General features: G+C 38.0%; 1 protein-coding gene across 4 annotated transcripts in view; it reads right to left on the bottom strand.

The window, feature by feature from the left end:
• The window catches only part of CARPA (Carbonic anhydrase-related protein A), a 234741-nt gene that overhangs the window by 72412 nt on the left and 136235 nt on the right, over positions 1-26094 (bottom strand). For all 4 annotated transcript variants that reach the window (XM_069109131.1, XM_069109127.1, XM_069109130.1 and 1 more), the window contains exon 3: positions 1047-1183. In XM_069109131.1, the coding sequence (XP_068965232.1) occupies positions 1047-1183 (137 nt within the window). The remainder of the gene's footprint in view (positions 1-1046; positions 1184-26094) is intronic.

Genomic DNA, 26094 nt, shown 5'->3' on the forward strand with positions numbered 1-26094 from the left:
TCTGTTCCTATATTTTTCTTTACTTGTTATTATTTCCATTTCCATTAGTCTTTCGTGTTTTATCTTATTTAAGATAGTATTGCTTATTTACCATTTTGCTTCGAAATTTTCAGATAAATTTATTTTATAATTTAAATTTAAATTCATTTATAAGTTAACGTTTAATCGCTTTTTTGTTGCATTTAACTAAAATATTTTTAAAGTATGAAATATTTAGGAAGAATCCCCTGCTGGGGATACCAATCGATACTATGAAATTTATAACTTATTTAATACACGAGATCCCCAAATGGGGACTGTGAAAGCTAATATTATTTTGTTTCTATATTATTATTAATTTTATTATTATTCCGTGGTATTTTAATTATACTGTTCCTCTTTGAAACGCTGTTATAATTAATGTATTCTTTCCTAGATTAATATACTCATACAATAATATATTCCATTTTTGTATTAACGTTCCCGTTCCTTTTATTCTTTCCCAAAGCTCAGATTAAAATTATTTCTATGGTGTTAGGGGGTAAAACTAGATATCTTATGACAGTTAATAAAATGTAAAATGTTTGATCCGAAGAAACATTTCAATTGACTTTTTCACATACATACAAATAACAGAAATAAAATGAACGAAAATTAATGAAAATAAATGAAATGAAATGATTTGATATTACAAGATAACTAATAATACATCTTAAGTTCGAAATTATTAAATAATAATAATATATAAATATAGTATAAGAAATAATATAATATATAAAAAATATCATTTTAATAATATTCATTTTAATAATAATACAGATGCCAATTTTGACGTTAGATATAAATTATATCAGAACGTATAATACTAAATAAAGTAAATATCACGAAGAGAGCATCATCTCCATTAAAACAAAGGCGTGACGATAGAAATTTCTGTCACGAATCGACTCGGTATACAATCCTTCTTTACTTTTGAATACACGAGCTTACTCAAAAGTCGAAGCACCTCCAACGAGGAATAAAAAGAGAAGAAATAAAGGGACATTGAAGAACACTGGATAAATTACCTTGTGTTTGTCGACCGACACTGGTCTCAAGTGGCGGTCGAAGAGAAGCTTGTCAGGCTCGATGTTGATAGGACTCTGTCGTCTTCCTTTGCTGCACAAATACCACTGGGGGTTTATCAGACCCCAAAACGAAGGTCCTGCAAACAAAGTGAAAACATGCATACATTAACGATTTTCCCTAATTTTCTTTTACAAGCAATTTTTTTTATTTTCACCGCGTCATATAAATTAAACCGTTCTTTTGCAATCTTAAAATTACTTTCAGAATTACTACGGTCGCTAGTTTTCAGAAATAACGAGCATGTTATTTTATCAAATACACCACTGTTATTTGAGGAATGTTACAACTGGCTCTTTTACAAAGTTCCACAGAGGTATAATGTAAATTCACGTTTCATTTACATACCGACGTTTAAAATTTCAAAAATTTCTAATTAAAATTAATTAATCGTTCTACCCAAGAAAATAGATCGAAATGATTTACGATCATCGAATTATTACAATCAGTGAAAGACAAGCGATTTACCTCCATAAGTTTCTTTATCGCAAACAAATGATACAAGAAGTCATAAATTCTAAAGTAAATTTAAGAACGAATTGTTCGTAGATAATTTTCCTCTACTTTCCCATTTGTAGATTAATACTGACTTAATACTAACTGGTCGTAAATAAAGAGATTACAACATCCAAGAGATTGGTAATCCAATCAATCAGTTAATTCCCACGACTAACAAGTTGGACGTAAAATATTTTCCAAACGAAGACTATCATTCGTATCAAACGTCCCCTCCTGAATCTTCTTTCTAGAAAAAAACACAGTCTTTTGAAAGAGTCACAACTGCAGCTATCAACGCGTTATCAGGTGATGTTGAAATTGGGAAAGCGTTTCGATAGCGCCGCGTGGGCATCGACGAAACAATTTTTTTCCGGCGGTTTCCAATTTTCCCCGGTTCCAAGTTCGGCGAAGTTTACGGGTCGAAAAACCGCGACAGTGGCTATCCCAGGCGACCGCGAATCGTCGTCTTGTCGTCTGTCAGCCGTTTGGAAATTTGAAATTTTTATAATTTCAACTTTTCCGTGTGGCCTGCGCCGGCGTAGCCCGCCTTCGGAACCTTACCAGTTCGTGTCAACTTTTATTCGGTAAAAGGGCTTTCGAACTCGTTTCGTAGGGCGACACGAACCAACAGGGAGCTCTCCCTCTTCCTTCTCTTCATCTTCAGCCCGTTTCCGCTCGCATTTCCCGCCGTCTCCTCTGAGAAATTTAACTTTCTTTTCGCGTGGATCGCGAGGATCGATATACCAAGAACGTTCCAACTAACGAATCCTTCCTTCGTGAATCTATGGGTTAACCAAGAGGAATGATCTCGTTTCTCATCTGCATCAAGCTCTTTTGCTGAACTTCTGAACAAGAAGCAGCGAGAACTGTTCATTGTTATAGGGTTTTCATTATGTAAGATACGATTTATTTAATTAATTTTAGGGAAATACGTCATCTTTTGTTCGCACATAATTGCAATAGGCGCCGTGTTAAAGGTCAGTAACAACACGATAGAAAACATTTACAAGATTGTACGTTATACAACAAATGAGAAAAAGATTCTTTTCTTTTTTCAATCTAAGGATAGATTCCCGATATGATGCAAATTTAGTTGATATTAATAGGTTTTTCAATACTGATTCGTAAATACCAATTTTTGGAACTGTTGCGCGAATTCTCGTCTCCTCTTCAATCAGAATAAGCGTAGAAACTTCAAAGAGCTAAATATCCCCTTTAGATTATAGCTCGTACTTTTCCCATCATTTCACCAAACATTTTGAACTTTTGCCTTCAAAAGTATGTCGTTCAGGAACGAGTACATAAATGATTTAAGCGATATAAGCTTTCGAGTCAGAGAAATTGCTTCGCTACGAAAATGTACTTTCCTGGAAAAAAACTCTCCTATGGACTTTTCTCTGTGGCATTACAGAGTAATAAATTAATTGACATATACACGACCATTTACGCATTCACTAATAATTTGAACAGCCACGGACAATTTGTCATTTATGATACAGCAAGTCTTATAATTAGAACAATTAAATTTCTACAAGTGATCGTAATTCGACGAGTACTATAAAATTAAAAAATAACTATAAAGGAAGCAATACAAAGAACAATACAAAGATAGCGAATCTTAATATACGGAAAATTGATATGAACGACGCCGAATCTCTCGTTAGTAGTCGTTAACATGGGAGCTAAAACGACCATAGTCGCGGTTGAAGTATCGCGCGTCTTTTCGTTTAAAGCACGATACAATTCCGCCGCGTTCTCCATCTTCCATAGTTCTGACGTCTATGATATTAACGATCCGACGCGTCGTAAGGGTAAGTAATAAATTATTGCTCGTATAAACAACTCGTATAACCGACGCCCCAGGCACGTCAGCACGGGAATTTGCCACCGTGACGGCACGCGACGTTGCACACAAAGAGAATCTTATACAACGATCCATACACGCCGCGCGGTTTTCCAGCAAAGTGTTCCGTGATACTTTCTCATCTTCATTTAATGCATAATAATTCAGAATATTCGCGGCGACATTGTTGGCCGATCCACAGTGAAAATTTCGTCCCTAACTAAAGATCCCTCGTGCATTCGGACGGTACACAATAGCAATTAATAATAAAGCTTTAGCAAAAGATAGTTTTAAGTCGGTTTTACGACGGGGACGTGATTTCCCTGCTGCCTCGCAGTTTCACATTTTCCATAACATATTTCGTTCTAGCTTCGTTTATAGCCAGTAGAACATTTCATTTTGGAAAATTCGGTGTTCCTTCTTGCACCTCGATAACAATTGCTAATTTGAATTTTGTCTAAGCTAGGTGACGCTTCAATCTCTCGCGGACATATTTTAATTTTAATTTTAATTAAATTTCTTCGAAAATCCATTTTCTCGAGTCTGTTTCCTTCTGATCGTGAATTTAATAAACTCCAACATATATTCCTATCTCGCGCTAATAATTCTTCGACAATCATTCTTATTCAAACACAACTACGTGGTTAATTTCCCTATTAATTAATCTCCGATTGCCACGTTCACCCCTTTCGAAATCGTGGAAAACCTCTTAACAGCGGCGCTATCATAGTCTGCTCGTTAAAAGAAACATTTCCGAAAACGATTCACCAACGATCGTTGTGCAACGTTTCACGGACGATTCTTTTTGCCCTGTTAATGAGAGGGGTGCGATAACGATAGCGAGACACGCGAGTGCAATTAAAAATTACGGGGTCAATGCCGATACACACAGTCGCGTTTTTACCGCGATGCGATTGTTAGTCGTGTGTTCTCGCCTTTATCATCGACATATCGACGCAATTAACCCCTTTTGTTCCACGATTCTCACCCTCGAATGGCCCGTTACAACCCCTCTTCTTCCACGATCGGGTTTCTCTTTGTTCCTCTTTCACACGGTGAAAACAGAAAAAATCACTGGTATTTTTTTTTCTAGTTTATCTGGACTCGTTGGGAATATTTTTGGGGGAAGAACATAGCCGTAAATTTCGCGAATGATAACAAACGACTCGTTGAACGCGTCGCTACGTGTTATAGTTTGTTGGAAGGGAAATGCGCATTTAACGATTTTGTTGGTAGAGTGCTTGTAAATGTTCCCGTTTCAGCAATCTCGCGCACTTTTTTTTTAAAGGTTTCTCGTCGAAACAGGATTTTCAGTTAATTTAGTATCGGTGCTTTTCAAGTTGTTAACATTTTCCAAGCTCAACCGGTTTTTTATACGTTCGTATCAAGTATCATCATCGTTAAATCGGTGGAAAAGTTCATCTCTTTCGCCTTTGAAGTTGAACCCAGGAATTAAAAGTGAACAACCAGTGAAATGATAAAATAAATACTCAAACCTGCATACTACGTGTTAAAATTAAGTAAATTAATTGTATATTATTTTTTCGGCATTTTTTCTTTTTTGGGGGGGATTTTTAACGTTTTCTTATTTCAATCTCTAAATACATTTAGATACGTATCACAGTGTATAGATACGCTGGGATAAATCGATGTTTATGACGAAGAAAGATATATTTCATAGAAAGGAAGATCAATTGCATAGTTGGTTCTAGCATATCCTATTGTATAAATGAAGTGTATGGCCAAGCACGCTTATTTTGCTGTTAATACAAATGCAAGTAACTTGTCTATTGGATGATGTTTAATTTATTAGAAACGCAGGTCCATATGGAAAATATGTAAAGCGAAATATTAATTCGTCTCGTGCTCCAATTCTTCGTTCGTACGTGTCGACCATTAAAATGTAAAATTATTATGAGCCAGAGGGACGAAATAGCGTGTCGGTGAGTAGAGAGGACAGATCTCTCCACAATGTACATATTCATAGGTAAGTAAACAGATATACGAAACGAAACACATCGTGCGATAGAACAGTCGAGTAATTTGCAATAAGGATGTTGATCCTGTATTGCGAGCTAGTTTCAAATTCCCAGCATTTGGTACAGTTCTCCGTTTATTCTGCGTTGTGTGAATGAGAACTTCGATCGGGAAAATTTTTACATTCGCGTGGAAAGTAACCAGTTTTCTTGGAAATTATGCTTTATTATGCGAGATGAAAACGAAAGAAACGATACGATATTCGCCAATATCTGTTACCACGTTGTATCTGTTCTATGGTTATACAGAATACATTCCAACTTTTACGAAGCAAAATTTTCAAGATTCGATATTAGTTACTTAAGTACAGTTCTATCTTTATTTACTATTTCCCTTATCAATTTTTATGTTCGTACAACCTTTTTTCATATTCATATGTATAGAATATCCTAATAAAATTTTGCCTTAAAAACTAGAACACTCTGTATATAATGTAAAATCTGCATACATAATATATACGTTTCGATGTGATAGGATATCGAACGTTTTATCGGTCGAAATATGAAAACTGAAGGTAATAATGAAAAAAATATCAGATAACGTATCGATGCCTGTATTAGATGAACTTGCCTCGGAGAAAACTAGTTTACACAGTCGATTTTCACGCGTGTTTCGTAATACCTGACATTCAACGCTTCGTTGTATAATGCATGCATTTTCGATACTCTGTTGCTTCCGCAGAGCAGTTTTTACATGTTAAATATTAAAATTTCCTTTTAAATACCTAGCGCTACGTTATCGACGAGAACCTGTGTTTCCGCTATTACTCTTCGATATTATTTGGAAAGTGGAAGAGATTTTACGATTTTATTCAGTAATTTTGTCTAAATGTTTATTCCAATTATTAAATTAGTGAGAATATAGCAATTAATTTTGTCAGGCTTCGAAATATTTGTATACCATCTCAATTTGTCAATAAAATATACCTATGTGTACAACGTGTTTTTTTAATGTCATATGACTTAAAAAGTTAATTTTAGAAAATTCGCAGAATATTTGATAGGAAATGTATCTTGTATAATATTAAATATAAATTAATAAATATATTAAATATAATATTAAAAGACTAATATGGCAACAATTCACTGATTATATTACATTCTCATTATATGTGTTCAATCAAGCTCTCCTCTTCATAATAATACTAAGGCAAAATGGAAACCAATAGAAACCTCAAACAACACAAGCCCTTGACTACTACTACATCGCAAGCCCTTGACTATTACTACATCGCAAATTACTAAACACAGACACTATTACTGATTAAACTTGCTCTATCGTCAAAAAACACACGCCTATTACAGAACTTGGATTCTCTTCGATTAAAAAATTTCATTTCCTTTAAAAATCATAATAATTATCTTCGATCAAAAGCCAATGTATAAGCCACGTAGCTGACACACAGCTCCTAAAACGCTGAAAACACCAGCTTGGTACCCGGCCCACACGACCAACCAACACCGTCAGGATTTATAGTATCTCGCTTGAGCGTATCGCGTCCAGGCGTCGGCTATTTGTCAAGCGACGCAACATTAACCCGATATTTATAACATCGCCTAGCCCACTCGCCGAGGAATTTCATTTTCGAACAGCGAGCGACCGAGCCTCGCCCCCTAACCAACGATATAATTGCATAATTAGCAGCCTGACGGATCCAGCCAGTCTCTCCAACGCCGTTTTCGCGGAAACTCCGATCCAGATGGGGGTTGGCCAGTGGTCGGGGTGAACCTTCGAGTTAATGAAATAACGGTGGCCAGATGGAATGATTACTTTCTTATCACCCGAAGGCAGGTAGACTATTATGGCATTCATCAGCTACCTGGAGGAAGCAGCCATTGGAGAGGGGTTGCAAAACGGGGTTGCTTCTGGAGGAAAGGGAAACGTGGCCTCGGAACGAGGTAAGGTAAGAGGCGGTAGATAACAGGAGAAAGGGTGATAACTGGAGAGCCTTACTCCAGTGTACAACCAGTTGCGAGACTGTTCTCTCTCTCTCTCTCTCTCTTTCTCTCACTCTCTCTCTCTCTCTCTTTCACGAAGGGAGGTGTAACAACCCCATTATTGAAACTTCAAGCGCGGAGCAATCATTCTGCAATTAGCAAAAGTGATTAAGTGTAGAAGCTAACGCAGCCTCGTTCGAGTCCTCTGCCTCGCGTTTGCCCTCCTCCAACCTTTCTTCCATCCTCTGTACCCTTTGCTTCATCTTCCTTGCTCACCCTTACCTGTTCAGCAAACCTCTCCCCACCCTATCCCTTCCTTCTACACACCTACAGCTTTCCCTACAGTACGAGAAGCAACACAACTCGTAGTTACATCGCGGTCGTTGTTGATCCCCTTTGCGGTCTGGATTCTACCCTTATTCTATCCCAGCTTCCCCATCCCGGTGTCAACTGCTTCACTGACACCTGTTTTAATTATCCACCTGTCCTTCCTGCGGGGAAGAAAGGACGGGTGTCTGATAATTCGTAATGAGCGGACAAGGACAAGTGGATACACACCCTCTGCAGGGTGAGACCTGTTAACTGACGTAATTACAGGCTAGCCACCGCTGCGGATAATTGTTGGGGATTTTTTCCCTCCGCCTGTTCTAAGAAAGAAGGGCGAAATTATCCTTTCTGGATTCCTGTCTTAAACTGTCCGTCAGTGAGCTTAAATACAGAGGTAACGAAGAGGTTCGTCAGATTCCACTCGATAAGGAGCACCGACTTGGCTAGATGGAATTAATCAAGGGCGGATTAGCCCCGCCGGGATTTCTCGATAAAAACAATTAATCGGTGGATGGAACGGCTTGAAAATTGCCACGGGGGCTGTTCTTACTTGGATCGATGGGTGAAAGAAGAATCGTAAGGTTTTCCAGGATTCTGAGGTTTCTGTAGTTGAAAGATTGATTTATTTCATGATCGAGGACTTCTTTGTAAATTTTTCTCCACGGTAAGAATTATAGGGGTTCAATTGGTTTTTAAATCATCCTCAGTTTCGTTGACACGATCACATTTGTGATGTGCCCACGTATGTCGTCATGGGCATTTTCTATTCTAAGTCTAATGACGTATTTGCACGAGTCATCGATCTGTTTTCCAAGAAATTTTCAACTAAAACTACAAAAATTTTTTAGTTAAAAAGTTTTGGTTTTGTTCAGAAAAACGTGTCTCTGTTTTCTTTGTTTAAAATGCTAATTTGTTTAAAATAAACAAATGTTTTAAATGCTTTTGATCGAAATAAAAGTATCTTATTCTTTACCCAAGTGCAACGGTGTTAATAACATTTTCCATTTATTATAATACCGGATAAAATATATGATGGAATCTGTTGCAATATGCAGACGGTGTTAATTGTAAGAGGTCAGTGGAATAGTTTCGATACCAGACATATGTCATTCGAGATTGTCACTAGCCGGAGAATTCGAACAATATATCTATTTCGAAGATTTCCTAACCATCTCTGTAGGCATTTCCTGATCATAAATCCTTGCCACCTCCGACGCTTAAAGCATTGCTCGGCTACAATGAAATGTCAATTCTTGGCTAACAGTGGCGTTCCCGACCAACCACTGAAATTCTTCAAATGTCCAAGAAATGTCCAAAGTCCAAGCAAAAGTCAAGGTTCAAGATAACAGCAACTTGAAATATTTATACTGCTCATCTATACAAAAAGATAATTGTGGGAAAATGTAACACGAATATTTTTGTATTTCTGAATAGTTGTAACGTGACCATTTTATATCCTAAAAGTAATATAGGAAGATAGTAAAACATAATATCCATCTAAAAAATGTAAAAATTAATGGTTTTCTTTTAATTTGGTTGTTTATTATATAACCGCTTAATGCAAAGAGATCTAATGCACGAAGTCAGGTTCTTATCGCATCGCTTTGATCAAATGAATCCTTTGCTAAAAGAATTTTAATTTTCTCGAGTAGCGATGAATAATGAAACAAAAGCACGGATGTATCGGGGCGCTATGGCCGTAATTCAAGGTTTCTTTTCCCCCTCTTAGCTTCATATCGTGCATTCAGAAAATCACGCGCAAATTGCATACAATTATCAAGCCTATCAGCTATCAAACGTAGCGGTAATTTAGAAAATAAACGAAAGACCAAAAGAATTCCGAGAAAACGCTAATCACCGACCGTTCAAGGTGGCGAAGAAACTTTTCGACCTCGTGCAATTACCACCACGATCTTCCCGAGTTAGACATCGATTCCACGAAACTGTCTCCAATTTCATGGTTATAAAAATACCTCGAAACCTTTGTCGGCATCGATGGACGACCCTGAACATTACTCGATCGTAATTTCTAAATTCCTCTTATTAATTTGAAGAATCACCCGAGTATAAACGAAAGCTTGGAATGACGAACCGGAAACGATGACAAATTACTCTGTGTACCATCTTCCTGAACTGTGTTTAAAAGTTCTGCGACTAGCGCCGACAAGTGTTGCCACACAGATGGCAGAAACGTTAAATTTCTCGAGAACAATAAAACCGAACAATATTGAGTCATCCATCCCAGACAACATTTTCACCTCTCAAGCCGTTTTTCCATTTCGACCAATTCGACCACCGTAACTCAGATCGGTCTATAAACACCCCCATCCATCAATCTTGTCGCTCTTGGAACTCGGAAAGCTCACGATGAGTCGCGATATCTCGGCTCGAGTTCCAAGAGAGCTCGTAAAAAAGCAGCGAGATCCATCGTAGAAAAAGCTTAATTACGAAACGGTGGATTACAGGTGGAGTAGTGGGGGTAGCCTTCATTAGCGTGTGGATTTTCTGCCATCTAAAAACCGTCAGCCACCCCCATACGGGTCCGTGGGGGGCGCATTCGCGACGGCAACCTCGGAAAAGGATAGTTGATTGGGCGAAATGTATTCATGTATGCATATGAATTCAGAAGCCAGGAGGAGGCCGAGGCGTCGCGACGCCTCGATGTCTGCTACGGGCTAAAAGCTGGCTGCTTGAAAAACATCTTAATTGGACTTGGCGCGCTGTCGCGATCCCAATGGACCCCTATTTCTCCCATCCTTTAAGGGGTGAACAGGCTGCCTTCGATGCTGCACCTTCCCTCTCCGTCAGCCCCTCCCTTTTATATCTGGCCTTCTTCGGCATTTTGGAATCGAGATTGCCCGATAGAGCCAGACGACTGGAGACGCTTTCTTCCACGTCGGGATCGACGCGAATGTAAAATGAGAGAACCCCTTTTCGCGGCGTAAGAGGATCTTGTTACGAGTGAGGACATTTTGAAGGGTTCTCTTCTTTCTGCTTTTTGCTTTCTTTCTTTTCTCGTTCGTTTTTAGGGAGTTCTGGCAGAAAGAATGGGGCGATTCGAATTGTCCTTGGAATACGAGGTGCAATAATTGACGGGTCGAGGGTCCAGTGATGGGAAGTCGTTCAGTGTTTCAGTGTTAAGCGCGTCTTTTGACTTCTAAAGGTATACTTAAAGAATAATCTACCAGCTAATGATATTAACGAATTGACAAATTACAGGATACGGGTTGTAAACTTTTACTTTGCAAATTTGCAATTTGATTGTCAACTTGTTGCCGTTACGTAAGAGTATTTGTCGATATTGGTAACTAAAAGCTTTTAACTGACAGTTTGTGATATTTCTCTAATAATATTAGTTCGGTTGTGTAAATAAACATGATTTGAATTGAAAATGGAAAATCTTCAATATGATCATTTTGTGGATGTTGAGTAAGATAAGAAAGGAAAGTGGTTGATTATAGAGATCAGGTGTTAAAGTTAATATTTCGTTTTATGGACAAAGAAAGTGCCTTAGGAATCAAATGATAAAGTCGTCGCTTCACGTGCGAAACCTGTTCTATGTGTAAAGAATCTTTTTGAGGAATCAGGTGTTAAAGTTAAACATTGCGCGTGTGAAATCTGATTTATAGGTAAGAGGAAGTTTTCGAAGAAGAATGGAAAGTTAGATAATATCTATATTTAAGTAGAGCTATATATAAATACAGTGCCCATAACACAATGTTCCATGACTTTTCAATTTGATTTTAAAATAAAGCTCTATCGATAACCAGACAGCGGCCAATATCTCTCCATGGATGAGATGGCCACGAATATCTTGAGAAAGAAAATACTTTTCTTAAAGCAGATAAAACCAGTGAAGTTCCTTTTTCGATATCGACACTGGGGGGAATTCTTACGATCTGTCTATTGTGATAACAAACATCAAAATTGCCTCAACGCGAAAGATCAATAATATACGTGACATCGTATAAAAGCAAACGTGACAGTGCCGTATATTAAATCCAATGGAAACAAAATTTCCTTTTGCGCGATAGAGGAAAGTCCTATAATAATAAATAAGATATACGACTGATTAAATCTACCATCTCTCCTGAGAAAAAGTTACACAAACAGTGGACCATGTATGCATTTGGTATAACGTTTATTAAATATAGAAGATAAACATCATAGCGAAAAATCAGCATCAACATCGAATATATGAAATGAATAATTTGCTACGAGAGAATGTCATTCTAAATTCTCTGAAACGATAGAATGAAGTAAATTACAAGATTAATAAATTTCTTGTAGCGATTAAGATATTAACAAATTCGTTAAAAGATTCTATTATAGAAAAGGAATTTGCGAAAAGATTAATACATTCGAAGATTGAGAAATTATATTATAAATCAAATTGTAATAAAATGTAAATACCACCTGCTAAATATTTAAGACATAAAGAAGATTACATCATTTCTCCCTAATAAAAGAAATATCTCCATGCTACAAAGTTTATACCTCTTATCTATATAATTCCCCTTTTTACATCTGCAGATAGAGCCTTATAAAGCATGGAAGAGAGGAAGGAGGAAAAAGGGAAAGGTCGGAAACGCGTGGCAGCATTCCGGATACGCAGAGGGAATGTATGCAAATACGACGGCGGAAGGATTACTTACGTTAAAGCACGGTGGAGCGACAGGGAGAAAAGGGGGTTGGAGAAAGTTTGGAAGGGGCAGAAAAGGGGAAAGAAAGAAGAGCTATTTCCATAAAAATTCCCGATCCCTACCGGATCAATCTCGATATGCATGAAATATTCAAAAACAAAATGATTACAGCCTTAAAAGCGGCGCGATGCACTCGGAAATACCGGATGAAGGCACGGAAGAAAAATAACGAGCGTTGTAGGAAGTAGACGCGAAACAAAAGCATGAATATAAGATGGTTAAAAGGTCCATGGGGGAGAGAAAATATTTTCTCGAATAATATTTTACGATGGGATCATCGACGACGATCATGCGACCGTTTTGACTTTGTGCTCGTTCAACCTAACTTTATGATCGTAATTAGCGTTTGTTGATTTCCCCTTTGTCGATATCGTAAGGGATGAAACCCACCAACGATACTCGTTTTTATTGTAATTCGTATTGGCTAGAAAGAAGTACAGTGGATACCAAAAAGTTCAGATCCGAATGTAATTTTACACTCGTCCATAAAATTAAAGAACCACTAAATTTCGATCGAGAAATTGTCGCTCTTTGAACTGTTATAAATAACTTCGTGAGAAAATATCATACGAGAGTCTATCTGGGCTTATTTTAAAGATGAAATCTTTACTTTTCAATCCCTCGATTTCCAAGAGGATTTTCTCATTTTAAAAGATAATTTAGAATCTGATCGATTATTTTCGAATGATAAAAAGTACGAAAATAATAAAATTATTAAAACGCTTCGAACAGAAGGAACAAACAGTAATGATAAAATATCGAACGAAGAAAATACTCGACTTATAGATTACTAGATTTATCGTTTCAAAAAGTACCACCGTAAGCGAAGAAGAACCAAGCGAAAGGAAAATCAGAGAACCGCAGAAAGGCAAGGACACAACACTCGATATTCCCGATTATGGCGTTCAATTTCAGGAAAGCTTCTTAATTGTTTTAATAATAAATAAACGCCCGTTAAATCAACCTTCGGCGTGACCGGTCGCGAACCTTAATTAAATTGTTCCGTCTGTTAATAAATTCCACCCTCTCCATCTCTTTGCTTCGCTTCAGTTTGCCTCATTAATATCCCCGATTAATTTGTTTTGACAGGCAAGCTCGCTGCAAACAGCAATCTTAAGAGGGGTCTCGTCGCGAAAAAAGAGATAACCTGGTTCGACGATCGATGAGTTCAGAAAAAAGTCCTTCGACCCTTTTACACCCGCGCCACCCGCCTACTTACCCCTGATTCAGCCAGGTTGAACCAGAAGCTCGTTGGCTGGCTGCGACACTTTTCGTGTTCTCACGGAGCCGATAAATCTCTTTCTCTCGTCCCGTGAAAACGAGAGTTTCCCGTGGAAATCGAGGGGACGACCAATGAAAGCCGCGAATGTACGCTCGGTGTCTAGAATTTTTCTTTCTATCCTTGTTGCTTCCCTTTCTGACCCTTCTCTTTTGTTCGATGAGGTTTGTTCCGTTTCTGTTCTATTTAAATACTTTTCGTTCCTTTTCCAAAGGTTCTAGGTACACTGACGGTGGAAATGATTCAAGTGGATGGATAAGGGGATTGAAATTTTTTATTAGACAAGTGGATTTTCTGAAAAGATAAAAATGTAAATGGGATTAAGTGTTTTATAGATAGGCTGCGCTCTTCGAATATTTTTTCTATTAATCTTTTGAGAGTGTAGCAAAATGTCGAAAAACTCACAATGGACCATTCAGAAGGTACTTATTTTAGTTAGTTTGTAATGTAGGTCTCTCCATTCTCTATCTTTTTCTTTCTCTCTCTCCCTCTCTCTCACTATTATTGACTTCAAACTCACAGTTTCCAAATTTCAGTCGCGAGTTCGTAAATTACGTCAGAAAGAGCAGTTATAAAACTGGTAAGGTAAAAAATAACTGGAAACGATCACGCGTTCTTTAATTTCTTTTCTTGAACGATTCGAGGACAGGCCGAAAGTTTTAAAATCATCTGGATTTGTGAAATTTTTGAGACCGTCAGAAGCCACGAAAGTTTCGGTAACACATTCAAAGCTTTCAAGATTTGCAGCACTCCGGAGACTTTCGAGCTTCCGTGCCCATCACGGTTCGGATAACATTCGAAATAATTTTAAACTTCACGCTACTCCGATCTGGACGAAACTTTCCGCGAAACTTGTCACGGACCTCTTAGAATGTGTCCGCGGGACAAAACTCCATTTTAAGGAAAAAATGCTTCGACCAAGATAGCTCTACCATCGTGATCCGTTCATTTCTCTGTTTAAAAGTTCATGATCACGCTAATATAGTGGTTTAAGAACAATATCGTTCATTGCTAGCAATTCATCAATTCTTTTCTCATATCTTTAGACTTTTTATACTTTCGCTGCCATTAACGCACACGGTGCGTCGCTCTGATTATCCAATTCTAAAAAAAAAAAAAGAAATTTATAGTGCGTTTGGAATATATATTTATTGTGGCTCAAGATAAATATATTTCTAATGCAAAAATAATTCCAGAGATAAAGTCGTACAATGAATATCAATCTTAATAAAATTTGTTCAACTCTGTTTAGTAACAAACAGGAGCAAGACTGTTATTTTAGTCGAATTAAACACGAAATAAAATTTATCACCGCCGCAATTCTCAAATAAGATCCGCGATCCCTAACTCTGAAGCAACACTCTGAAATGGTACGTACCATTCTTAAAATAATCCCAGTGATCCGGGCCGATTTTATCGCTCGATAAAACGTTCGATTCCTCTCTGAAGTGGAAGCAACGCACCGTGAAAGTTCCGACGACATTCGTAAGTAACAAGTAACGAGCGACAAGTCAAACGATCGACGATCGGCCCCCGCCCCCGTCTGCTCGGTTACGGAGCACAGAGGCAGGCTGGCAAGGATAAAGAAAAAGTTTGGCAACAGGAAGGAAAATCCCATTCGTCTCGGGCTTCTAGTTCGAGTTCGGAAAAATTCCAGGGTTTCTAATAAAACTTTCACGGCTGCTCCTACTAAAAATAAAGTCTTCAAGTTCCGATAGTTAAATTCGAGATTATCAGCGACAGATAACGGGGTGAAATGAAATATACTTGGAGGGAATGGCGCGTGCGCAGGTGGATTACGTCTAAAGTCTTCGTCGCACCTTAGTCTGTCGAGCTTGGAATTAATTACCGTGGTCCAATTAATCAACGTCGTTTCATCGGGTGCGTTCAAATCTAGATGTAACCCCGCATCCACCATCCCTAAACGACGATATCATTGAATGGCTGATTTTCCACGCGGTCAGGATTCCCTAGCGAGTACTCGCTTTGTTCGTTAAAGGAAATCGATCGAGGTAATTGGTTCTGTTTTACGAGCAAACGATATGAAGTCTTGTTCTCGCGTTCGCTACCTCTTAGAATTATCCAGCCGTTTGCTTAGTTTTCGTAAGATGTACATTGATTTGTTTGAAAAGTTATGGATATTGAGATATGTATAATTTTATGTGCTAGACTAGATTGGTTGCGTAGTAGTGACACACGTATGTGAATATGAGTGTGTGGAAGTATGTGTGTGAGCGGCGTCTCGAAAAACAGATGAATGTAACTGTCCCGTTGGCAGTTTGGTGTGGAAGATGGCGAGACAAAGAAAGTGCAAAGAAGTTAAGATTAATAATCTGTGGAAGACACAATGTTTATGTTGAAATAATATTATGTGATATTTATTAAACAAAATTACAGAACCAAATGTATTTGAAATATGAGTGAGTGTTATGGATTGTTGACAGTTGGCCAGTTACTCTCAGACTGACTGTACGTAGTGACCCATGGTCGCTTAAAAGATTTTGAACCCCACTCTCTATACAGTAGTGAGTATGACCTGTGTAAGTGTCCTGTTCAAATGCCTGTGTAGGTGTCTGTATAAGATTAATATCGTTGTATTCCAACATTAAATAAATCTATGACTATTTTAATTTGAATTCTAAGTGTAAGCTTAGTGTTCCTTTACTTTTATTTCGGCAATTGAGATTCACAATTCTCAACAATGGAAGTAGCGAGATTTCAGAAAAATGTTAGGTCAGTTTGTTTCCATAGATTCATATTTGATTATACTGTAACATATGATTTTCTCCGACGACTTCTGTCACGCAATGTTACTTCTTGTTCTGTGATTTTTATGACGTAAAGTTTTTTTTTTTAGAAGAGTATTCTCTTTTGTCAATATGTTCATTCACGTAGCTATAAGAGTTACACGCTTCTAGTATTAGTACAACTACACACTAATACTTGTACGACTACTGAATTTCTACAATTTGATAAAATTTCAATATTGTTACTACCAATTAATACGACTGAAGTAGGCGTATACTTATGAGCGTACACTGGATATGTTTTAGATGATACTTAAGCTTGAAAAGGTCGTTGAAATTCGATTAAGTTTTGCGGGTTTTATGGAAACTATGCGACATCTCCTATTCTGCTTGGATATATGTGTTTTATCGAATGGCTATTATTGGATTAGATCGGTTGGACATTATATCTGGGGTTTTCTTTGGCGAAGAAAAGAAATTATCTTTTATTGCAGTTTTTTGTTGTAACAGAAGAACTGACATTTCGTCCGAATCCCCTAGGGACGTATTAATCTTCCATAGAAATTCCAGAAACGTTTTCCACTTGTCTTAAAACCATCCAAACAATCAAAGCTAAAGCTATTCGAATCTAATACTCGAAATACGTAGATAGTACAGTAACTCGAAAATGATGCATCGGTCATCAAAAACACAATATCGTCAGACACAGCCACACCTGCTCGTGTGGTTTGCAGAAGATACAAATTTCTGACACAGGACACGCGATAGATCTCGTATCTTCAACCGAATCATCATCCGAAATCCGAAACGCGATCGTAGCTTTTCACTCGGAGAACAGCATGCATCGACGCAACAATCTATACACGTAACTTTTCAAATTGAAATTTCCATGTAAAAGCCTGGATACGCGAGTCACTTCTACAGCGGGAAAAAAAACTCGCTTCGAAAATTAGATACGAGTTGCAAGCCCGTGACGAAAACAGAGAAAAAAGAACAGATACAAAACAAAATGAAAAAAAAAGATAGGAAGATAAAAAATAAAATTGTAGGCAGGGATGGACCGGGGACAAAAGCGCGAAAAGGGATAAAACGCCGCAGAGAGGCAATTACGAGTAACGGCCGGAATTACGAGCAATTCGAAAAGCTGTATACAAACAACGGGAACGAGCTTTCGAAGCTTACACGCATCGCGACCGATAACGATATCGGCCAGTTCGCAATTCGCGACGCCGCGCCGGTCCCGCCGTACAACAGACCGATTTACACACCGTCGCTGTCGCTGTTGTAAATTCGTTAATTAACTAAGGTAATTGCACCTGTAGCCCGGTAATGCATTCACCCAGCAACCCCTGAATACGCTCGAACACGTATGATACGGAGCCAGAAACAGCCGAACCGACGAGTTCAATTTGAATATAAGCAGTTCACTCGTTGTCGACTGCTTCGCTAGAAGCTCTCTGCCCATTCTATAAGAATTTCGTTTTCCAACTGCTATCCAGAGATGACAGTGTTTAGAAGTAAGCGCTGAGTTACGATTATTTTTGAAGAAATTTTTAACGTTATAGTGTAGGATTTTTTTATTTATTTAGAATGAATTAATCAGGAAAAGATTGGTTATTTAATGTGAACTAAATACAGTAATGTGCTGTAACTAAGACAACTAAATAGTTAATTCACAACTCTCGTCACCACGGTTCCAACGCTCTCTTTCACGCGGATCACCCTCCTTGACATCGCTGACCACACTCTCATTTCTTAACTAACTACTGTCTGTTAATTCGTCTTTTTCCCAACACGTTCTTCGCGCAGCGTGATTCGGCTAATTTTCCTGCGGGGCCCAAATCCGACCGCCGGTACGCAGAACGTAAATAGAGCGACAAGCGGGAATTCGTTGTTTATCGCCTTCGATTCATTGTAAAGAAAAGATTATACAGGGTGGTTGGTAACTGGTGGTACAAGCGGAAAGGGGGTAATTCTACGCGACGAAAGAAGTCGAAAATATAGAATAAAAATTTTTTTTTTAATTTCTTTTTTTTAATTTTTCCATCGAGACAACGATCTACAGTGAGGTCCGTTATAACGAGACGTGATAAAGTGATAAAGAAAATTTAAAGTCGATTTTCTCGAAAACAAAGCCTTAAACGAAAAATTTTTATTCTATATTTTCGACTTCTTTTTTCACGTAGAATCACCCCCTTTCCGCTTGTACCACCAGTTACCAACCACCCTGTATAGTTCTGAAATGGAGCAAGCGATAAGCTTTCCAGTTAGAGTACTCCGAGGGATCTCATGGCAGATATCTCAGATCTTCCATTTAGTCGAGAAGCACACTTGTGAGACGTACATCAGCGATTGTTTTATCCTCAAAATGTTCAGTAAACAGTGTGAAAATATATTTGAAAGTGAGGAGAGAGTAGTGATGACGGAATCTACAAGTATTGTTCGAAGTGCCCAAAATCACTCCAAATGTGTTTGGAATGTTTTAGCAAATACCATGCGATATAGAATAAGGTAATATATTATCCAGAATATAAATGAATAAAAAGTATGGTATAATGTGTTTTTCCTATATATAATATCCTATATTTAATTAACTCGAACAAGAAGAGCGTCACCCATACTTTGGTGACGGGGTCCCCACGAGAATATACCTGTCACATAGATATGCGTGACGTGGGGACGAACGTGTTAAGCATCCTTTTGTCTTTTCTCATAGTCCCACCACGTACGTGTTCCGCAACCGTCCGTGGCCTTTCTTCCGCGTAACAATTCGATTGAAGGGCCGACGACACATTGATGGGCTTTCTCGCAATATTGTTTCTGGTTCACCCGATATTTCTTAGACAATCTGTCCACGATACTACAATAGTAATGTTCGAATCTGGTCAAAAGTAGTGATATTAACGAGAGAGATAGATGGCTTCGATATTTGTAAATGAACGATGAGCGACTATAAAGGAAGACACAGCGTCGTCGTTGTATGAAGCAAGACGATGCACTGCACGTCGGAGCATCTCCTTCGTAAAGTTTCACTTTCGTAAGTGGCTAATGGATTAACGCGTTATAAGCGCCCAAAATATAATCAAACTGGTTTATAGGTTGTCCGAAAAGTTTCTTTCGTTTCATAAGGTGATAATAGATGAAAAACAATTTCTGTTTTGTATTATTTGATTGAATTGGGTATGATCCATTTCGTTCTATTTCTATTATTACATTCGTGCATAATTCAATAAATTAATATAAAACAAAAAACATTGCGCGTCTATTATTTTCTTATGAAACGAAAGAAACTTTTCGAACAAGCTAATACGTTAGAGTTTTGTAACTTTGTAAGCATATGCGATTTATATAAAGAACGTAACGTAGAAAATTTCCATTTACTAAAATTCGAAAATTTTCGGAGCGAGTTTGAATTTAATTCGAAAAAAGAAGGGGGTGCGCATGAATGAGTGATAAGGTCGAGATTATACAGAGGTAAAAGTTTGCTGCAAAGAGATTTTCTTCTGCTTAAGGAGGGTCCTAATTACTTCTACTTTGGTCCTTAAAAGAACGGAATTCCATCCTCAACAGGGAATTAAATAGAATTTACCTCTTCTTCCCTGTGAACCGAGAGCGCAAAGTGTTGCTCCGCTTATCAACCGTTCCACTAAACACGAAAACAGTACAAAAGCTGCAACAACTTCGCGGCTGTCGAACGAATCAACGAAGCCCACGTCCCCGTGAATTAAATTACTTCACTCGAAGGGATCTCTTCGACCATTTTCGCGTCCAATTAAACGCAAAAACTTCGAAAGGGGAGACAGATGTCTCTAACTAAATTCTACTTCTTTCCCTTAACGGGGAACTCGCACGATCGTGCTCGCTGTGTTTCTTTTTTTCCATTTTCTCGATCGAACGAACGAACGAAAAGGAAAACGAGTCGGTGGAAACCGCGGCAGCCATAAAAGAAAATTTACAGCGGCAGCGTACGAAGTTGAAGAAGAAAATATCGATCGTAAAGTTAGAGATGGGAGGGGAAAGCCGGTCAAAATGGGTCGTGAATTATTAATTAATAGAGCGATGCTAAGAAACGTGCCGCAAACTTCCGACGAAGAAAGGGAAGCGAACAGCAGGGAATTCAGTTCTTCCAAGTTTCGATGAAAAATAGACTCGCCAGGCGATTAATCGTCGGATTGATCGCGCCAACTACCCAACCTTCGCCTCTGTATTGAATTCTTCGGCCTCGAATTTCCCGCTCAACTTTTATCGACGTCCAAATGGTGTCGGATCACGAACCGAACGAAAATCGGCCAAGAATCGTTTCGTTTCGCCTTTGTTAGGCAGTGTTTCAACGTTTAATGCCCCGATCGTTGCAACAATTGTTAAATGGGTGGAAAAAGAATAGGGTTAGATCCAAGTTAGGAAATGGCACCGTTTCAGTTAAGTTCGTGTTGCGTGCGAGGAAATGAAAATTAGCGGGTTCAAAGTAACAAAAATGAAAGAGTCCAAGTTGATATCGATTGGTATAGATACGTGATATATATTACTATGGCGCTGTGGAGAAAGAATAAAGAGAAAGACAGAAGAAAAGAGAAAAAAGAGAACGTTTTATTCGGAGCTTGCTGGCGGGCTCATTAGTAAAACAACTTAACACGCCAGTGTCTTAGATGTTGAAACAGTTGTCGGATAAAAGTTGTATAAGCAGGAAAATAAAAATAGTCGGACAAGTATTTTTGAGAATTGTTTTCGGTGGAAACTTCTTTAATTTAGTGAATGTATTATGCAGAATATTATGTTATTAGAATAGAATGTTATTTCTGATAGAGTCGATGCAATCATACGAATCAGCACGCATATTGACCGCAAGTTTCATACATACAAATAGAAGCATATAGCGACCCGTATGTTAAATATTATTATTTAGAATAAAGTTCTCTGTTTTCTGATAGAAAAAAATTGACTGTAAATTTTCTTCGCGAAGTGAAATATCTCGAACTATTGTCTCATAAATGTTCGCTAAAAATCCTCACTATTTCATCATCTATCGCGTCAGACATTTTTTCCTTCCTGTTTTCGCCGCAGGCTCGTTAATTTTCACGCGAGAGAAAACGGAAAGCGAGCGTAATATACGCGTATAAATTTTGGGCAAGCTTGCTAGGCAAGGCAGATGGCGCGCAAGCTTCGAAAAAGGAAAGAAGAAAACTAGCGAATCGGCGAAGAAAAGAGAGGCTGGTGAAACAGACCTTTTCTTTTCTCTTGTTCCTTCCTACGTATTTTCCGGATGGAAACGGCGGCGCTAGTCGACTCGCGTCGAGAGGATAGCTGGAATTAAAGAAGCGGAATAAACATGCAAATGCCCGGCCACTTTCCATCTTTATCAGTGGTCGGAGGATGCGGTCGTGCTGACTTAAGGCTCGACAAAGTTCTCGTCAGTGGAGGAAAGTGGAACGAAGCCGACCGTGGCCGGATCAGCCAGAGATTTTTAAATATACTCGATCCGCGCCGGTGTTTTCGAGTGACGCGAGATAGAAGAGAGATAACGATACTTCGAAGGGGAAGATTAAGAGAGAATTATTCAGCTCAGAGAGATCAGCTGCGCGATGATCGGATGAAAGATGCGAATTGAAGAAATGGGATTTTTAAGTAGACATTCTTCGTTTCTTAGATGTTTACTGTTGACTTTGGACGATTGGTTCGTTCAGATTCCATTAATCTCTCATAACTGAGACTTTGTTTTCTCGTCAGGCAAGAAATTGTAATTCGCGTCTTATTTTATACGTTAATCCCTAAATGCATTATTTTTTCAAATATACAAAAATTTTATATAATAATAATAATGTAATAATATAACTGTGAAATCTATTTCCAGTTGAAAAGAGAATTTAGCGATACATAACGAACAATTATTTTAAAAACACAATAAATTATTTGGTGTATCAATCGCATATCATTTCTATAACTTTCGTTACACAATATAACAACTGTTCGCTATGTTAAGAAATATAGCATCTTAAACATTCAATAAGTAAATAACGTTAAATATATAAGAACTTCTGCCCATACAAATATTGCAAATAATCCATAGATATCGCTAGAAATAAAAATATATCCAAGTACCTTGAAGTTTTCAAAATTTGCTACATTCCGTCGACGATAGCCGAGATTATCTACAAACGTAAAACGATCCGAGAACAATATCAATGTTTCGTGGGTTTTGGCTGTTCGTCGCCAGGGAAAATCGTTTCACCGAGCTCTGATCCCTGTGAAACGAAACAGGCTGTAACGAGAATGTGGAAGGCGTTTCCGGTGGCCGGTCGGTGGCCGTGCCAGTTCCCGCGGTTATTTCGGTGGTCCGCGAAATTACACGAGAAAATATTTCGGCCGTCGAACCAGGAATCGCAAGGACGTGGTGCGCGGAAGGGCCGCAGGGGAGCGAGAGCCTGGTCCGTGCGCAAAGATTAAATGAAATTATTTAAATGCCGTAATTTAACATCCTGCCTGGCCGGACCGGGCTTCGCAGGTGTTGAACATGCATGTATGCATAGAATACGTTTCCGGAAAACCAACTCTCCTGGTGCCGGTTCATCCAGCAGCCGGCTGGATTGCACGCATACATTACCACCGCTCGAGAGGGCAAATATGCACCCGCGCAGATTTTGAACCGGTCGGCAAACGACTTTTCTAAGTTCGTCTTGTTTCTCATGTTTTTTTTTTTCTGTTTCCGTATTTGATAAATTAATACGACCAAGTGTTTGAAACGAAGAGATAAGGAAATAAGTTTGGTACGGTTCCTTGTTTGATGCGGTTTGATAAGATTAGTTGACATTGGTGAAAAGGAAGGAACAGTGTTATGTTTCATGAACAATGATATGTTTCAGGATTTTTCTTTGTGTTTCCTTGGATGCATAAACAATTGAGAATGAGAATATTACGAAATGTGTTTTCGATTGACTTGTTTTCAAATCTTTATCTGATAGTGTGAGGAGTATAATTCACTATATGTTTAAGTAATTTTCGAAATGTTCACATCTAAATCGATCATCTATATTTATAGGTCTGTAGATTCTATTTGGACGAGTAGTATTTGATACGATTTTTGTGTATTTGTTGTTGAAGAAATTGAGAAGATGATACGGCTGGTAGAGTGGAGTAACCTGGTACGTGGTCAGAATGGTCGAAGTATGTCCAGAAAGATGCTAGAGGATTATTTGAAACGATCTTAAATACATAACGTTTGTTGGTTAAGTGGAATAAGCCAATGCATGATCAGGCTATTAAATAGAAGTGTTATTCTTTGTTGGGGCCATTGTTGTTTCTTTTTTGATTACTGACTTTTTTCTTTCATTCTGCTATCTAATGTAAACAAGTGTACTTTAATTAACAATCTTTTTGGTTTTTTAATTCCGAACGAGCAAGGTAATAATTTATCATGTTTGACGTTCATACCATCGACAATGTTAATTTTTTGTACGCAAAACCCAGTTCTGAATGTTAATGAAACACGAATAGATATACAGATGTGCAACACACGTCGAAGAAACGTCAACGGAACTGAAATTTACGCGTCTCTCTGCCGCAAAGGTATTCTATTTTCGCAAAGCACTTATGCGAATTCCATGGAACCTTCCACAGAAAATACATAATCCTTACTTTTAAAAAGTAATGTCGCTCCCTAAAATAATATTCTACTGCAGCAATCTGACCGAATGAACCCAGCACCTCAGTCTCCGAATCGAATTAGAAAATACGTCCCGTTCAGATTCGCGAGATTATTCGAAAACGTTCACCTTATTTCATACATTCTGGCTACGAATATTCCCGGTTGCTCGAATATTCATTCGTTTCTATTATTCATAGACTCGTCCTACTTTCTCGTTTTTCGCAACTCTTGATGCATCTAGCTGTGGCAAAATACTACGAGGCCGCCTCGGAAGCAACTGCGATTCGTCCTCTTCATTTTCGAACGGTGAACGCGATGTCTATCGGATGCTGGTGAAGTATGAAAGCATTATGTTCTTTCTATAAAAACGTCAGATAGAATGTTTCGTTTATTCAATGACGAGTTATCATTTAATAATTGACTGTTGAGATTATTAGATGTATAAACAGAGAAACACGCGGATAAATTGTAAAGTAGAAAATATATTTTAATGCAAAAGTGTAAGTACAAGTAGGAATATAATTTGAGCTGGTCCAGATCCGCACGTTAGCAGTGTTACCGTATAACTGAAAACCCCGAAGCCATCGTCGCCTATTTACTATCCATGGTCTGCCTTCGTCCCAGTCTATTGTCTGTACGCTGTCGATGGCTTCAGTGCTTGAGAAAACTAAAATGACCATATGTAGAGTTTTCTTAGAAGTGGTGACCACTTGAACATTGACAAAGATCAAATTCTTTTCCACAGTCCAAAAACAGTCCTGTCTCGAAAAAATAAGTAATTCGTGTATATTCTCTTATGACAATTTACACAGATGTGAATTCCCCTTCTAAAGTAATATCTTTACTTTCGGCGATTCACGGAAACAAGAACGCTCTATGTCAGTTCATAATGCAACCATAATCCGCGGATTAAAGTAGGCTTAATTGAGCAGGTTCGCGATCCGCGTTAAAGATACGGTAATAAATTCGATTGTTTATCAGCGGAACGTCGACAAAGCTAAGCGGAACTGCGGTCAGTCTTCATTGTGTTTGTTGAATTAGAGAAATTCTCCACATTCTGGCGCGAAACGACGTTTTGGTGTGCATATTTCGCGTAATATTGTCATGGTCACTAGTATTCCTAGCGTCATGGGATAAATCTTGCTAAAAGGGATATTTATCTTTCGTGGTTACAGATGACCATAATGTCGATTATTACGAATTACAAACAAAAAAAGAAAATGGACAGATAGAAATCACAGAAAGCAAATTGATCAACTCCATTTGTGTTAACAGGTTCATTTTTGAAGAATTAATTAAGGGAAAAAAAGTTCATCGTATATATTCTGATGTAAGTATATGTATATATGAGTATAATCATAAATGTATAAGTATAATTTAATTTCCCTGATACATAAAATCACACGACAACGATATAAATATCGCGTCAACTTAATTGTTCTCGAGTTCGTTAAAAATACGCAACAGTCGATACATTTCAGAACTTACTTGAGAAACGAATTATTTATTTATCTGTGACGTTCTTGCATTCCAAAGGAGATTATCCAGGAACTGCACGGACGAAAGGCCTAATGTCACCACAGCGGTGGAATACGCGGCATAAAACATTCATAATGCCGCGATCGTAGGAGAAAAGAATAGATGCTGCACAACCGCTGTCAAATGTCATTGAAATGTTAACCTGATCTTACAATTCTCACTATTTCCTTTAAGATATTGATACATTCTTACAAAAGCCATATGAAATTCCTTCTTCTTTCTTTATATTTTCTTTTTTATTCTTTATATTTTTGAAAATTCTCTGGCGGATACTAAAATACACATTAACAGTTCAAAAATATAACGATATAAATGTCATTTACACGGAGAACTTCAAACTAGGACGAACTGTCATCCGTAGAAATGTTCGTTTCGCAATTCTTACAATTTTTAAAATCGATATTAGAGTTTATTAATTTTCAAAGTTTCGTTCCAGTCACT

Source organism: Bombus flavifrons, chromosome 3 (assembly GCF_040668555.2).
Source record: "Bombus flavifrons isolate JBK064 chromosome 3, iyBomFlav1_principal, whole genome shotgun sequence".
NCBI lineage: Eukaryota > Metazoa > Arthropoda > Insecta > Hymenoptera > Apidae > Bombus > Bombus flavifrons.